Source organism: Dendrobates tinctorius, unplaced genomic scaffold, assembly GCF_039654945.1.
Source record: "Dendrobates tinctorius isolate UK_male_01 unplaced genomic scaffold, ASM3965494v1 ptg000083l, whole genome shotgun sequence".
NCBI lineage: Eukaryota > Metazoa > Chordata > Amphibia > Anura > Dendrobatidae > Dendrobates > Dendrobates tinctorius.
Genome location: NW_027361751.1, coordinates 18,096,499 through 18,110,911, shown reverse-complemented (window position 1 = coordinate 18,110,911; position 14,413 = coordinate 18,096,499). Strand labels below are relative to the sequence as shown.

Below are 14,413 nucleotides of genomic sequence, written 5' to 3'. Positions count from 1 at the left end.
ATGAGGATATTGTCCTTTCTTCTGCCCGTCCCCTGTCCATACCCCTGGAAAGGTCTCAACACAAGCTCTCTCAAGGACGGCATTCTTCAGGCGTTCGGATGCTTTGTTTGTCATTCCTGAGGGTCGTCGTAAGGGACTTCCTGCCTCCAAGTCTATTATTGCCCGCTGGATCCGTTTGGTTATACTGGAGGCTTATTGAGTTAAGTATAGACCACCCACTCTGTGTGTGTGGGGGGGGGGGGCTCCTGGGCTGTTCACCATCAGGCCTACGCGAACCAGATTTTCAAGGCCGCTACCTGATCATCTTTTCATACTTTTGCAAGATTCTATAGGGTAACATACCTACTCCTCAGCTGATGATTGCCTAGGTAGGAAAGTTTTGCAAGCAGCGGTTGCCCGTCATCCGATTTAATTTGAGTACGTTAGTTTGTTCCCTGCCTTGGGACTGCTTTAGGATGTCCCATGGTTACCTGTATTCCCCAGTGAAGTGATAAAGAAGGATTTTTGGTACTTTCTGTAAAATCATTGGGGACACAGCATGCACCCTTGTTTTTCAGGCCTGTGGGCTTCAGTTTGGCCTGTATGTAATGATTTGTTGCTTTGTCACTAACTGACGAGCTTTGAGCCAGTCTGTGGTTGTACCCTGCTGAGTAGAAGCTATTTTATTTTTTTTTTTGCCTAGTCGGCATCCTAGTGACTGCAGCATACACCCATTTTTTTTACCTGTGTTCCCCCCATGAAGGCTCAAAGAAAGATTTTACGGTTAGTACCAAAACTCCTTTTCACTCCTTAGTGAATGAGCTAAAAGGGCGTCTGTCAGCCCAAGATGAGAGTATAAACTAAGCACGCAGGCTTGTAGGGGATACAGCCCACTAGAAGTTCCAGCTTTTAGATTTCTATTTGCCTCCTTATTTCTGCATAATTAGTCTACTAAAATGTACTAATTAGGGTGCTTGGTGTGGCCAATGGGCTCTGTTCAGGCTATGCTCTCTGGCGACTGACAGCGCTGCTTTGTCTTCAGGGGAAGGTCAGACAGCCCAGCGCTGTCAATCACCAATAAGTAAGGTGGGCACATACAATCCCAACGTGCGTAACAGTGCACAAAGCACTCGAATTAGAATCCTTGATTAGACTTCAGTTGGACAGAACTGAGGCAGCGATTAAAGACTAAAGGTACAATATTTATAGTTGCTGTATTCCCTTTGGGCTGACACTCTCTTTAACCTCTTAGGTAAAATGAACAAATTTGCATACAGTGTAAAGCTAGGAGGGATAGCTAACACAAGAGGAGACAGGATTCAGAAGGATCTAGATAAGCTTGAACAACTGTAAGAATGGTATTTAACAGGGAAAAATGCAAGATTCTACATCTGGGCAAGAAAAACGAAAATTACCTGAATAGAACTAAGCAACGGCACATGTAAAAAAGACGTGGATATACAATTGGATCGCAGACTGCACATTAGTCAACAGTGTGATGCAGCAGCAAAAAAGGCAAACACAGTTCTAGCATGTATTAAGAGAAGCATACAGTCTAGATCACGTGAAGTCATTATCACCCTCTACTCCTCTTTGGTCAGACCTCATCTGGAATACGGTGTCCAGTTTTGGGCACCACACTTAAAAAAGACATCAACAAACTGGAACAAGTTCAGAGAAGAGCGACCAGAATTTTGGCAGGGTGATCAGTGAGTGGAACAGGCTGCCACAAGAGGTGGTGAGTTCTCCTTCAATGGAAGTCTTCAAACAGAGGCTAGACTGACATCTGTCTGACATGGTTTAGTGAATCCTGCATTGAGCAGGGGGTTGGACCAGATGACCCAGGAGGTCCCTTCCAACAACATTCTATGATTTCTTTTTGACAGGACGTAATATTTATGGGCCAGCTCCATACAGTGCAGACTCAGGCTGTGTTACATTGTAGCTGCAGTGAACGCTGGCTCTGATAACTGTTAACCCCTAACGAAAGATGGAAATAACAGGAGGCGAGAAAAAAAATTCCAAAGAGTAAGTTTAAAAAAATAAATAAATAAAAAAAATAAAAATAAAAGCAGACTGTTACAAAAGGGCTCAGAAATTGACAGAAAAAGCTGGTGTTTCATGAGGCATCTTCCTCTTTAAAATGCTTTATGAATCGAATATCAACAGGATGTCAGAGCGGATGCTGCTCTCTCCTTTTTATTACTCGTACATCTGATGGTGGAGGGGACAGTGACGCTGGTACTGATTGGGCACAGGGCTCACTCATAACCTCACGTGAGCCCTGGGAATGCAAGTGCCCCAAGCACTAGAGTGGTGCCGCCAAGGCAGGGGAGTACAGGTGTTTTTTATTTTAACGGGCAAACATTCACATTGAGAAGGGGGGGGGTTGTCCTAGTAGTGAACAACCCCTTTAAAACCTATATTTTGTCCTGCAAACACAAGCACTCATGCTGCTATGTTGATGAAAATATTAAAAAGATATAGCTCTTCAAGGAGTGAAGGAGAGCACAAAAGGGCAAAAAAGTGTTCAAAATAATTGCATAGTTTTTGCTATTAAAAATTTGGACGTAACTATATTTTCTGGTTGTAATATAACACTTTGTCCACTAGATGGCCTCCTACGGCAGGTTGCGACCACTAGATGGCCTCCTACGGCAGGTTGCGGCCACTAGATGGCCTCCTACGGCAGGTTGCGGCCACTAGATGGCCTCCTACGGCAGGTTGCGGCCACTAGATGGCCTCCTACGGCAGGTTGCGGCCACTAGATGGCCTCCTACGGCAGGTTGCGGCCTCCAAGAGGTTCACCCTGAAAACTGTCCTAAAACTAGTTGGAAATTTAGAAACAAAATCTAGCATCTGCTCCATGTGCAAGAGGACTATGTGGAGGATATTATCAGTGGCCGTGTGTTGCACTGATCTGTATGGTTTCCTTCTGATGGTCTCCCTGTTTCTGTGGGTTTCCTCCAACACTACAAAGACATACTGATAGGAAATGTAGATTGAGCCCCAATGGGGACGGTGATGATGAGCGTGGTGTCTGTACAGCTCTGTGGGATATGTTGGTGCTATATTGGTTAATACTTTGTCATTTTAGCATTGGTGTTATCCAATTCTACAATGGGGCTTTAAGACCTAAACCATTTCCCGGGCAGCTCAAGAAATATCACAAATTCCATACTGTCCATGTCTAGTTTTATAAGATGTTTTAATATTAAATTTGCATATTTCTTAGAAAACCCCCCCTTCATGCGCATGATCTGGTGGTCTTCCCATCCTTCCTTTGCAGACGCTGTGCTCCCGCTCGCTCTCTCCTGCTGTGGGGGCTTCATAATGAACTTTTATGTGGCTACTGTGGAGCAGTCTGGGAATGTGCCGGTGGCTGACCTCCGTCTCGGTGCGGCAGTAAGCCTCCGCGGTGACTCCTCATTAACCACAGGCGTGTTTGTCCCCTTCCTTTCTCTGGCGGGTTACAGGAGCTGCTTAGTTGTGGCTTATAGATGGCTTATGTCTTGTGTTACTGATTGCAGTCATTCATCTTGTACAATGGTTTCCGTAGGACGCAGTAAAGTTATTCGCTACATGACTGGTAAACCGATCAGTATCACAGGTCGGGTTATTGGCTTTTGAAAGTCTAAATGATGATAAATTTGAGATTGGCCTGGTACATTTCTGCCAATGTATTGTAGATATTGAGAGTTGATTTCACAACTATTTACAGGGAATCTGTCACCAGGTGTTTGCTACCTTATCTGAGAACAGCATAATGTACAGACAGAGACCCTGATTCCAGCGATATCACTACCAGGCTGCTTAGTGTATTTTCTATAAAATCAGTGTTTTTATCAGCAGGAGATTACCACTAGAGGCCAACCTGCTGTGAAGTAGTCCAACCATTTGGAAGCTTTCTTCGTACACTATGCATAGCCAGAAAGCTTCCAATCAGTGGTGTGGGTGGGGTTATACAGCAGAGCTGAGTATTCAGAGAACTGATAGATCTGCAACAGAGAAAACTGATTTTATCAAAACTGTAGCAACAAGCAAAGTAAGGAATCAGGGTCTCTGCCCCACCTCATGCTTCTCTCAGATGGGGCGCCAAAACCTGGTGACAGATTTCCTTTAAAGGGGTGTTCTGGAGATTGAGGTGAGTTGGAGGAAGATCTATTTTGGGTACGTTCACTTACCAATAACCTCTACAAGACCATCGTCATGCAGTATCAGATATTGTCAAACTTTAATTTCTAATGCATAATCTTATTTTTTATGTTACAGGTATAAACAGAACCGCATTAAGAGAAATCAAACTTCTGCAAGAGTTAAGTCACCCGAATATTATAGGTGTAAGTATAGTGTGTCCTTCTCCACCAGTACGTATCCTAATTCCTGCTATACAGATACTTTTCTTGCCCACAGTTGTTAATGGACGGTCAGAGGTAAATTTAAAAAAAAAAAAAAAAAAAAAGAATCTTTATTTGCTTCCATGTTTTTGTTAGACTCAAAATGGGTTAAGATACTAAAAGAAGCAACACTTGCCCGTCTGGCGTTTCTCAGTCCCCTTCCCGTCTTTACTTCCTGCTCCAAACAAATTGTTGTGATGTAAGCCTGCTGCTGCCAATCGATGCAGTACAGGAGCTGGGGGCTCCTCTCATTTTAATCCCCACCTTTTTCAGCATTGATGCACTTTTGTCCCCTGATGACCTTTGTTCAGATCTTAGGAGTTAGGCTTCTTCCACAATTCTGTGAAAAAACAGTGCCATCCTGCGTGCTCCATCAGGGTGCCGTCCCGCGGGTTCCGTCGTCGGTAGCGTGCCGTCCCGCGGGTTCCGTCGTCGGTAGCGTGCCGTCCCGCGAGGTCCGTCGTCGGTAGCGTGCCGTCCCGCGGGTTCCGTCGTCGGTAGCGTGCCGTCCCGCGGGTTCCGTCGTCGGTAGCGTGCCGTCCCGCGGGTTCCGTCGTCGGTAGCGTGCCGTCCCGCGGGTTCCGTCGTCGGTAGCGTGCCGTCCCGCGGGTTCCGTCGTCGGTAGCGTGCCGTCCCGCGGGTTCCGTCGTCGGTAGCGTGCCGTCCCGCGGGTTCCGTCGTCGGTAGCGTGCCGTCTCGCGGGTTCCGTCGTCGGTAGCGTGCCGTCCTGCGTTTTTTCTGATATAAAGAATGAATGAAATTACAAAGCTCCTCCTACACTTTGCAATGTTAATCACATACAGCACTTGGGTGGCACACAAATGCCATCTGTGTGCTGTATGTGTTTTTCACGGACCCATAGACTTGTCATTTGTGCGCCCGGAGAAAAAAAAATGGACATGTCTCCATGTGGTTCACATGGTCTGTGTGAAAACAGACATGAGAAGATCATCATAGGTTATGATGGGTACATGTGGAAAAAAAAAATGTATGGTATACAGTACATAGATGTGACGGGGGCCTTATGATACTAACTAGTGTAGGACCACGAGCGCATTAGTGCTGGAGCTGTTGGAGGTTTTAGAGGTAGCACAGTTTTATCTTCTTGCGTTTGCTGCTACCTCGTGTTCATGGAGATGGGTAACCTGACAATGTATCTGTGTGGCCAGTTTAGCTGCAGATATTGCGGTGTTGATGGTCACTGACTAATGTCTCCTACCTTTTGCGGAGTCTTTATGCATGATGTACATCTGTGCACGCGCTCCATATAAACCAGAGCAGGATGCATCTATAGCCATTATGTTTTTCTATATACAGTATGGAAGGTTGTATCTATTATGTTATGTGGAGATTGTAAGCAATCCATGATGAAATCTGTCATTGCAGCTTTTGGATGCTTTCGGCCACAAATCGAACATAAGTCTAGTGTTTGACTTCATGGAAACGGATCTAGAGGTAAGAAGAAGGCTGATGTTTGTGATTCTTCAACCATCGCTAGATCGAATACTTCTCAAAGCTGAAAGTTTATTCCAACTGTTTGTTTTAGGTCTACACAATTCTAGAATAAGATCTCTCTGTAAGATTGGTCATCTAACCATTAAATGTTTGATGATCACCAAAAAAAACCATGTGAGCCAGGGTTTGCTATCTCGTCAGTCACACACAAATGGATTGTTCCAAGAACCGTCTCTAGAAATGATCAATTCAGTTCTTGCTGCCGAGGTCCAGCGTCCAGTCTTTTCTCTTCTGGACCAGAGTCTTCAGCAGCTTCCTAGGCACCGTGACGTCATAGAGCCTAGCAAGTGCCAGATGTGGGCGCAGAAGTGAAGACCAGCCATCACGGAGAACCAGACTGGACCTCAGACCAGCGCAAGCTGAATCAGATTGCTGAGCTCTTATAGACTGTCGGTTTTCTTTGGTCTCCCTTTGTATTCTGATGTAAGCAAGTTATCTCCATTATGTGATCACTGTTAGATTTCTGAGTCCCAATGCTGGATCTCCACCAGTTGCATCCCCACTTCTACCATAACCACAAGATTGTGGCCAGGAGGACTTGTGGCAGTCGTGCTCCCTGCTGCTCGATTTAAAGTCTTTGGCGCTTGGCTATCTTTGTGAACGCCATAGACTGGTGGGAGGTAATAACGTTCTCAGGCTGGAAATTCCCTTTCGCACCAATATTGATCACTGTGGAAAATATCCATCATTGTTGTGTAATTACTGAATGTAAAAATACATGAATAATAAGTACTGAGGTGATATTATTATTTCTTCAGGCAATTATAAGGGATACGAGCTTGGTCCTAACACCGGCACATATTAAGTCTTACATGCTGATGACCCTGCAAGGACTGGAGTATTTGCATCATCTGTGGATCCTGCATAGGGTGAGCAATTCCATGTTTGCTATCTGTAAGGTAAAGCTGTGGGCCCTCTGTGGCGATAAAGCATGTGAAGGGCCACCAAAGTCAAAGCTTTACTCTTAGGCTGGAGCTGCGTGTGTACTTCTCAAAAGTTTTTGGTGCAAATTCTTTACCTAAAACCGGGAGTGGACTACTAATTTTATCATCATGTGCGGTACGTGTAATATTGGCACTGGAAGACTCGGCGCCAATGTCATATTTCTGACATCCAGTTTCTTTTGCAGGATTTAAAGCCAAACAATTTGCTGCTAGATGAGAACGGGGTCCTTAAACTGGCCGATTTTGGTCTGGCGAAGTCATTTGGGAGTCCAAACAGAATTTACACACATCAAGTGGTAACAAGGTATGTGACGTGGTGGTATTATGTGAATAAGAGGCTTTGTGGGCGCATAGTTTTTGGAGAAGGAACTGAGCAGAAACTCTCCCAACTCCTAAAATTCTTCAAAAACTTGAAGGTTCTGCTCCAACAAATCTTAGCAAATAGACTGTGCACACAGGCAGGGGCGACAACAGCGGAGGAGCTTCATAGGTGTTGTGTCCAGATAAATCTTCATGCTTCTTGCTGTTGGGGGGTGATTGCCCCTGAAGACAGATAGTTCAGACCGTGGCCCTCTTCCAGGCTCCTGGCAAGAGGGAGTTTTTTGCGTCTGCAGCATGGTGGTTGGATCCAGTAATACAGCCAGCTGCAGAGCACTGATAGTGGTTGCTCCTACCACGCTCTCTGCCTAGATAATCAGCCACACTGACACTGCAATGTGGCCGCTAACCTAAGCAATAATCTTTAAAACTAAAAATCCTCTCCTGAGTCAACAATGCAAGGATTTTTTTTTTTTTTTTTTTAAATTCGTTTATTTAACCTCAAAACAAAATGTACAATATACATATTTGTATACGGTAGTAAGCATTATACAGAGCATACACATTCCCATATATTATGGAACACAGAACAAAATGTGCACTCATTAATATGCAAGATAATACATATGTAACCTACAGAATATATGTAAAGGACAATAGGCCGTACACTATGAAATATTTGTCATTTAAATTATACAAGCCCTTATATTGTTACACAAGTAATAAACCTATTCTAAGTTCTTAAACTACAACTACAGCAACTACTATTTCGCAGCTTAATACTTAACATTATGCTATCCTCTATGCGATGCCCCCACTTTGTAGCGTAAGATGGGAAGAGTTCCACCTCTCACAAATTTTAGCAAATTTACCCGGATATCCCCTGTTCTGATATAGTGTACACTCATATGGGATAACCGAGTTCACCAATTCAATCCAGGCTATGAGGGAGGGACATGAGCCCCCCATCCATCGTAATGCCAATACCTTTCGTGCCATAAATAGTGTCTCTCGCAGAAAAATCCCAACATAGTGACCCCAAGTTTCCTCATCCCATACCCCAAACAAACAGACCAGTGGTTCAAGAGGAACAGGAGCTTGTACCAGGGATGTCAATAATGACGTCACCTCTTTCCAGTACTGTAGGATAATAGGACACTGCCATATCATATGAATGAAATCTCCATCTGATGAGTGGCATCGCAAACATTCCGTTGATTGGAAGCGACCCATTTTAAAGAGTTGTCGGAGTCAAATATGATTGGTATATTATATATAACTGGGTCAATCTGTTAATAATAGATGGGGGGGAGAAATATGCACACGGAAAAGCCAAAATAGACGCTACACCCAGAGTCTGATCCAGGAGGTGTCTGTTGCGGAGGCTGCGGTGATACTCAACTCGACAGAGGAAACTAAAAACGCTTTGGAGAAGGCACAGGGGTCGCTCAGGGAAAACCTCATGTCGGCGGCAGCAAATAAACGTTATTTCCTCAAACAAAAATATTTTATAGAGGGGGAGGGAGTAGGACATTTATTGGCCACGGTCATTAGAGCACAGGACGGATCTTCATATATCAATAGGCTAAAAACGGACTCGGGTGGTCCTGTGACAGACAGTGCGGACATAGTGAGTGAGATAAGGAGGTATTATATGCGACTATACACATCAGATTGCAGTCTCACGGAGACTGAGATTGAGCAGTACCTGGATGCTCTCTCTCTCTTTCTGCATTGGCTGATAGCGATAGGGATTCGTTGGATCGGGACATCGAGTTGGAGGAGGCGCTGGGTCAGATGCAAAATGAAAAGGCTCCAGGAATGGATGGCCTGCCTGGCGAGTTTTACAAAACCTATGCACCCTTACTGCTACCTAAGCTACTTAAGGTATTTGAAGAGGCTGAAAGGCAGAGGGTCCTCCCGCCATCTATGAGGGAAGCTTTGATAGTTTTAATATTAAAGCCCGGAAAGGATCCAGAGGTTCCGGATTCATATCGCCCGATTTCCCTAATGTTAAATTATTGGCCAAGGTACTCGCCAATAGGATGTCCCGAGTTATCTCATCTGTTATACAGAAGGATCAGACGGGATTTATCCCAGGCAGAGCCACATCTATGAACCTTAGGAAACTATACTTGGGGATTCAACATGGTTCTGGGGAGTTGGGGGGAAGAGCAATTTTGTCCTTAGACGCCGCTAAGGCGTTCGATAGTTTGGACTGGGGTTTTTTGTGGGCGGTACTTCGGAAAATGGGCTTTGGACACAGATTTATAAATTGGGTGAGGCTGTTGTATGGCTCGCCGGTGGCGAAGGTTGGGGCTAATGGCAGGGTCTCTGAGTCTTTTCCTCTTGGGAGAGGTACTAGACGGGTGCCCGCTCTCGCCCTTGCTATTTGCTACTGCGGTGGAGCCATTGGCAGTTGCAATTCGGAAGTCCAGAGAAATAATGGGATTCAGATGTGGAACTGTGGAGTTGAGGATATCATTGTACGCGGATGATTTACTTCTATATTTAGATAAGGTACATTCCTCGATTTTGCCGGCAATGGAGGTCATTCGAGAATTTGGGCTGAGGTCTGGTCTTCGGATTAATTGGTCCAAATCAGCTTTAATGCCGATAGACCCTCTCCCGGCGGATTTCTCAGATTTGCAGATACCGGTCCCTGTAGTTCGGAGGTTTAAGTATCTGGGTATAATTGTTAGTCCTGCCCCGAAGGATTTTCGGGCTCTGAATCTGGAGCCCCTGTTGCAGCGATTTAGAGCAAAAGTACATACTTGGTGTCGCCTGCCGTTGTCGAATATTGGTAGATCTAACTTAATCAAAATGGTAATGATGCCACAATTATTATATTTGATACATAATTCTCCGGTGTGGATCTGTAGGGACTTTTTTGCAAAAATAAATACATTATTCCGGGAATTAATTTGGAAGAAAAAACAGGCTAGGATTCGCTTGGAGATACTGCAGCGAGGGAAGGAGGAGGGAGGATTGGCGGTGCCAAACCCATTCATATACTTTATAGCCTCCCAGATGCAACATCTTAAGGGTTGGGGTAGAGACGGGGCGTGTGACAATGGTGGTGATATTGTGAGGGAAGGATCGGTATGGAAATATCCAGGGTGCCGGTTGGAGGTGGGAAGACGGCAGATAAATGGGGCACGATACCCCACGTTGGCTATGATTTTCAAGGTGTGGGATAGGGGTAAGTCTCTTTTGAAGATAAATGGGCCTACGGAATTGTGGCTATTGTTGCGAAATCCGGATTTGCAAGAGATCAAAAAGCTGGTGGGGTTCGGAAGATGGGAAGATAAAGGGATTTATCTGGTGTCACAAATTTTGCTAAATAATACTCTTAAGAGTTTTGAACAATTGAGAACAGAATTTCACCTCCCGCACGTCTTCTTTTATCAGTACTTACAGCTAAGACATGCATTGGAAAAACAGAGAAGGACAAATCCGGTGATAGTGACACATAATCTAACACTACATATGCTACTTACATCTGAGTCTTCTAGGGGACTTATCTCTGAATTATTTAAAAGATTATTGCCTGCCCATCTGGAGACATATCCACTGACTGCTGCTAAGAATAAGTGGGAACGGGACGTTGGCCCCCTGACGGAGGACCAGTGGTCCGATATTCTAGAACAGGTCCCTAAAATGGCGGTTTCTGAGTGCCAGCGGCTTTCGCAAATATATCTCATTCACAGGGTATATAAAACACCCAGCTTATTATTTAAAATGGGACTTAGGCCCAATACACAATGTGTTAGGTGTGGGCAGGATGATGCCCACTTGATGCATGTTATGTGGGAGTGCGGGCACATTGGGGATTTCTGGAGGCAGACCCTGGGACTCATAGCCCAAGTATACCATATCACAATACGACCGTCACCTCGTCTATGTTTGTTGAATTTGTGGGAGGAGGGGGTTGACCCGGACTCTGCAGTGGCCCTGGGAATAGCACGCATCCTGTATCAGGCAAGAAAGATACTTGCATATCATTGGTTGGATCCTATGCCACAAACATTGTCAGAGCTTAAAAATAAACTAAATAATGTCATCAGATTGGAAAGGGGGGCTTATTTAAAAAGAAATGCATTAAGAAAGTTTTACAAAATTTGGCAGCCATGGATGGAGTCACCGGGTCTCCCCTCGGGCGCACTGGTACGGGATGCGATGTTGGACCAGTTGCTGTTGTGCTTGCGATGAGGGGATGCTTGGGGGGTGAAAATAAAGTCTAGTGCCCTTTGTGGCGAAGTAGATTTTGAGTGGCGCGGTGGGAGGGGGCTGGGGTGGATTGGACCTGATATCCGTGGGGGGCGGGGGGGGGGCGAAATATGATGCGGAGTGGCGCGGCTGGCGGGGATGGTTTTCCCGCTGAAATGAGGCACTGATGTATAATTTTGATTTTTGTTTATTTGTGGAGCCATGTTGTTTATAGGCTCAATTTTATGCAAATATCTGTGTTTTGAGATTTCTTCTTTTTATTTATTCTTACACAGGAAGAGTTTTACCCTTTAAATAATATCTGCTCTCAATGTAATTTTTACTAGCTATATAAGATGTCATATTCTTTCTGTATTGATTCCTGAATGTTTAATAAAAAAGATCTGATTCAAAAAAATAATAGATGGGGGGACACCCTGTTTGGAGATTCCAGAATCTCTTCCCATTCCTCTTCCTGCACATCGGGGATGAGCCTTTCCTACTTCCGCTTAATGGCCGATTCAGCTCCCACTGATAGTATGTATGTATACAAGAAGATAAGGCCCTGACGACCCTGCGAGTTGAGGATTCCTATCAAAGGCAGAGACGAGATAGCATGGCTCACACCCATACATCTTATGTGTGACTGAAAGGCCGATCTTAGCTGTAAGTAGCGGAAAAATTGGGATCTCGGGACACCATGTTTAACCTGTAGTTGTTCAAAAGACATTAAGGTCCCCTGATCGACAAATCACCTATCGAGGAGACATTATACAGAATCCAAAAGTCAGTGGATGGGTGGTTCAACAGCACCGGTAGATAATTATTGTTCCACAAGGGCATTTTAGCTATGATGTCCTCAAATCCAATAACTTTCTTAATATGCCTCCAAACTGACCACTCTAGTCGGAGCAGGGGTAATAGATGAGGGACATTATTTTTTTTCCAACTCCAGGAAACCCAGTGGGCAATCAGCTCGTGCAGCATGGAGCAGATGACTTTCAGAATTTTGAATATAATTACTAGGCATCTATTTACTTAGGGCTTCAGCCTGTCCAGCCAGATAATATAGAAACAAATCTGGTAACGCCGCCCCACCCCCCTGTTTAGGTCTTTGTAGGGCGTATAACCTGAGTTTGGGTCTAGTTTTCCCCCATATAAAAGATGTAATTTGGGAATTCAAATTCGCAAAGAAGGGTTTAGGTACCAGTACAGCACTATGTTGAAGGGAATAGCTGAGTTTAGGAAGCAATATCATTTTGATCAGGTTAATACGACCGGCTACAGATAGCGGGAGTTTACGCCAAGTGGCAAATTTAAATTTGACTAGTTCCAGCAGAAGGTAGACATTAAGTTGTAAGTCAAGTGTACTGTATTGAGATATGTAGATACCCAAATATTTAAAGCTAGATACAATAGGCAGCGAGGAGAGGGTCTCAAGTCGGGGCATGGGAGAGGGGCAATAGGGCAGACTTTTCCCAATTTATATATAAGCCCAAATATTTACTAAATCTATCTATGGTGGCAATCGCTTGTATCAATGTTTCCTCAGCCCTATCCATAAAGATCACCATATCGTCAACATATAAGCCAATGGTGTCTACATGGCCTGCGATATCTATACCCTTAATGTCAGGGGAAGACCTTATGCGTATTGCCAATGCCATGATCGCAAGGGCAAAGAGGGCCGGGGAAAGAGGGCACCCCTGACGGGTCCCCCTGTGTAATGAAAATGACTCCGAAATGGAATTATTTACAATAATACGAGCCTTGGGTTTCACATATGGTACACTGACCTATTTTAAAAATAGTTCCCTGAAAATTGCCCACACAGAAAATTGCCAATTGCAGCATCACAAAGTTTAAGATCTATGATTTTTGAGGTGCAAGGTGAGAATGTTCACACAATGTTCAATACATTTTCATCTCAGTGGGAGCCCACCAAAAGCAGGGAGCTGCTGGCAGAGAAAGTTGTTCCTGGAAGCCCAGAAGGCACAGCAGAAAGGTGAAATTCTGCCACTTGTATCACCTATGTATGTTTTTGCAGTAGTGTAACTGGAGTCCGATGGGCCCCAGTGCCAAATTTGGACCTGCCCCCTCACACACACGTTGGTCAAATGTATGGGCCCCTGTAGTGTTCTAAATTCTTTAAAACTTGCCCCTTTTATTATGTAGTAAAATGTCCCCCATCCTGGTATATATGCCCATCATCCTGGTGAATTTGTCCGCATCCTGGTATATATGTCCAAATGCTGGTATATATGTCCCCATCCTGGTTTACATGGTCCCCAATCCTAGTGTTTGTGTCCCCGTTCTGCCCCTAATGCATAATTAAAAACAAAAACATTCTACTCACCTTTCCTCTGCTCCCACGTCGCCCAGTGTATTTTGTATCCACCGTACAGCCCGGCAGCTGACATTGGAGTGTGCGCCATTGTCATGCGCCGCTCCCTGTGGCTGCACCTCTGACGTCAGCTCACAGCCAATGCAGTGCAGCATGTGTCGCAGTGCAGGGACCTGACGGGTCTCTGCAACACCATGCATGTCATCTGGATCTGCGTCTTCAGTGAGGACGGAGATCCAGCAGAAGCAGGCATCTGTACCCCCGTGCCTGCTCGTGGTCTTCAAAACAGTTGTTGGACCTCTGTGTTTTTTCTGTTGGTGAACCAATAGTCTTACCAATGTGTTTCCCTTATCCTGTGTTGTCTGATTGGTGTTCTACCCGTGGGTATCGAGTGCGGGTGTTCAGTGGGATGAGCCCTGGTTCTTGCGGGCTCTCGAGAGACAGCCAGGGTCAGCAGACAAAAGCACCCATTGACCCATGTGTCTCCATAGAGATGTCACTGACCAACACAGGAGCCGGAAGTGCCAGAGCAGCGCCGCTCTCCTATTGATTTCAGTGGCAGTGAATCTGGCGCCTGCACGTCCTTCCCTGTCCACTTATGACTACCAAGAGTAAGAGTGAACAGATCCTACGTAGTTATGTATCATACACATATACTGCAGGTGTAGGCAGGCTTAGGATGACAGAAAATGCAGAATGGATTTGAT

At 45.0% G+C, this 14,413-nt stretch overlaps 1 protein-coding gene across 1 annotated transcript in view; it reads left to right on the top strand.

Annotated features, from left to right (window-relative positions):
- Nucleotides 1-14,413, top strand: part of CDK7 (cyclin dependent kinase 7) — a 59,540-nt gene that overhangs the window by 20,748 nt on the left and 24,379 nt on the right. Inside the window, exons 4-7 of the mRNA XM_073584178.1 lie at nucleotides 4,252-4,319; nucleotides 5,763-5,831; nucleotides 6,650-6,760; nucleotides 7,021-7,139. Coding sequence (XP_073440279.1) covers nucleotides 4,252-4,319; nucleotides 5,763-5,831; nucleotides 6,650-6,760; nucleotides 7,021-7,139 — 367 coding nt within the window. The remainder of the gene's footprint in view (nucleotides 1-4,251; nucleotides 4,320-5,762; nucleotides 5,832-6,649; nucleotides 6,761-7,020; nucleotides 7,140-14,413) is intronic.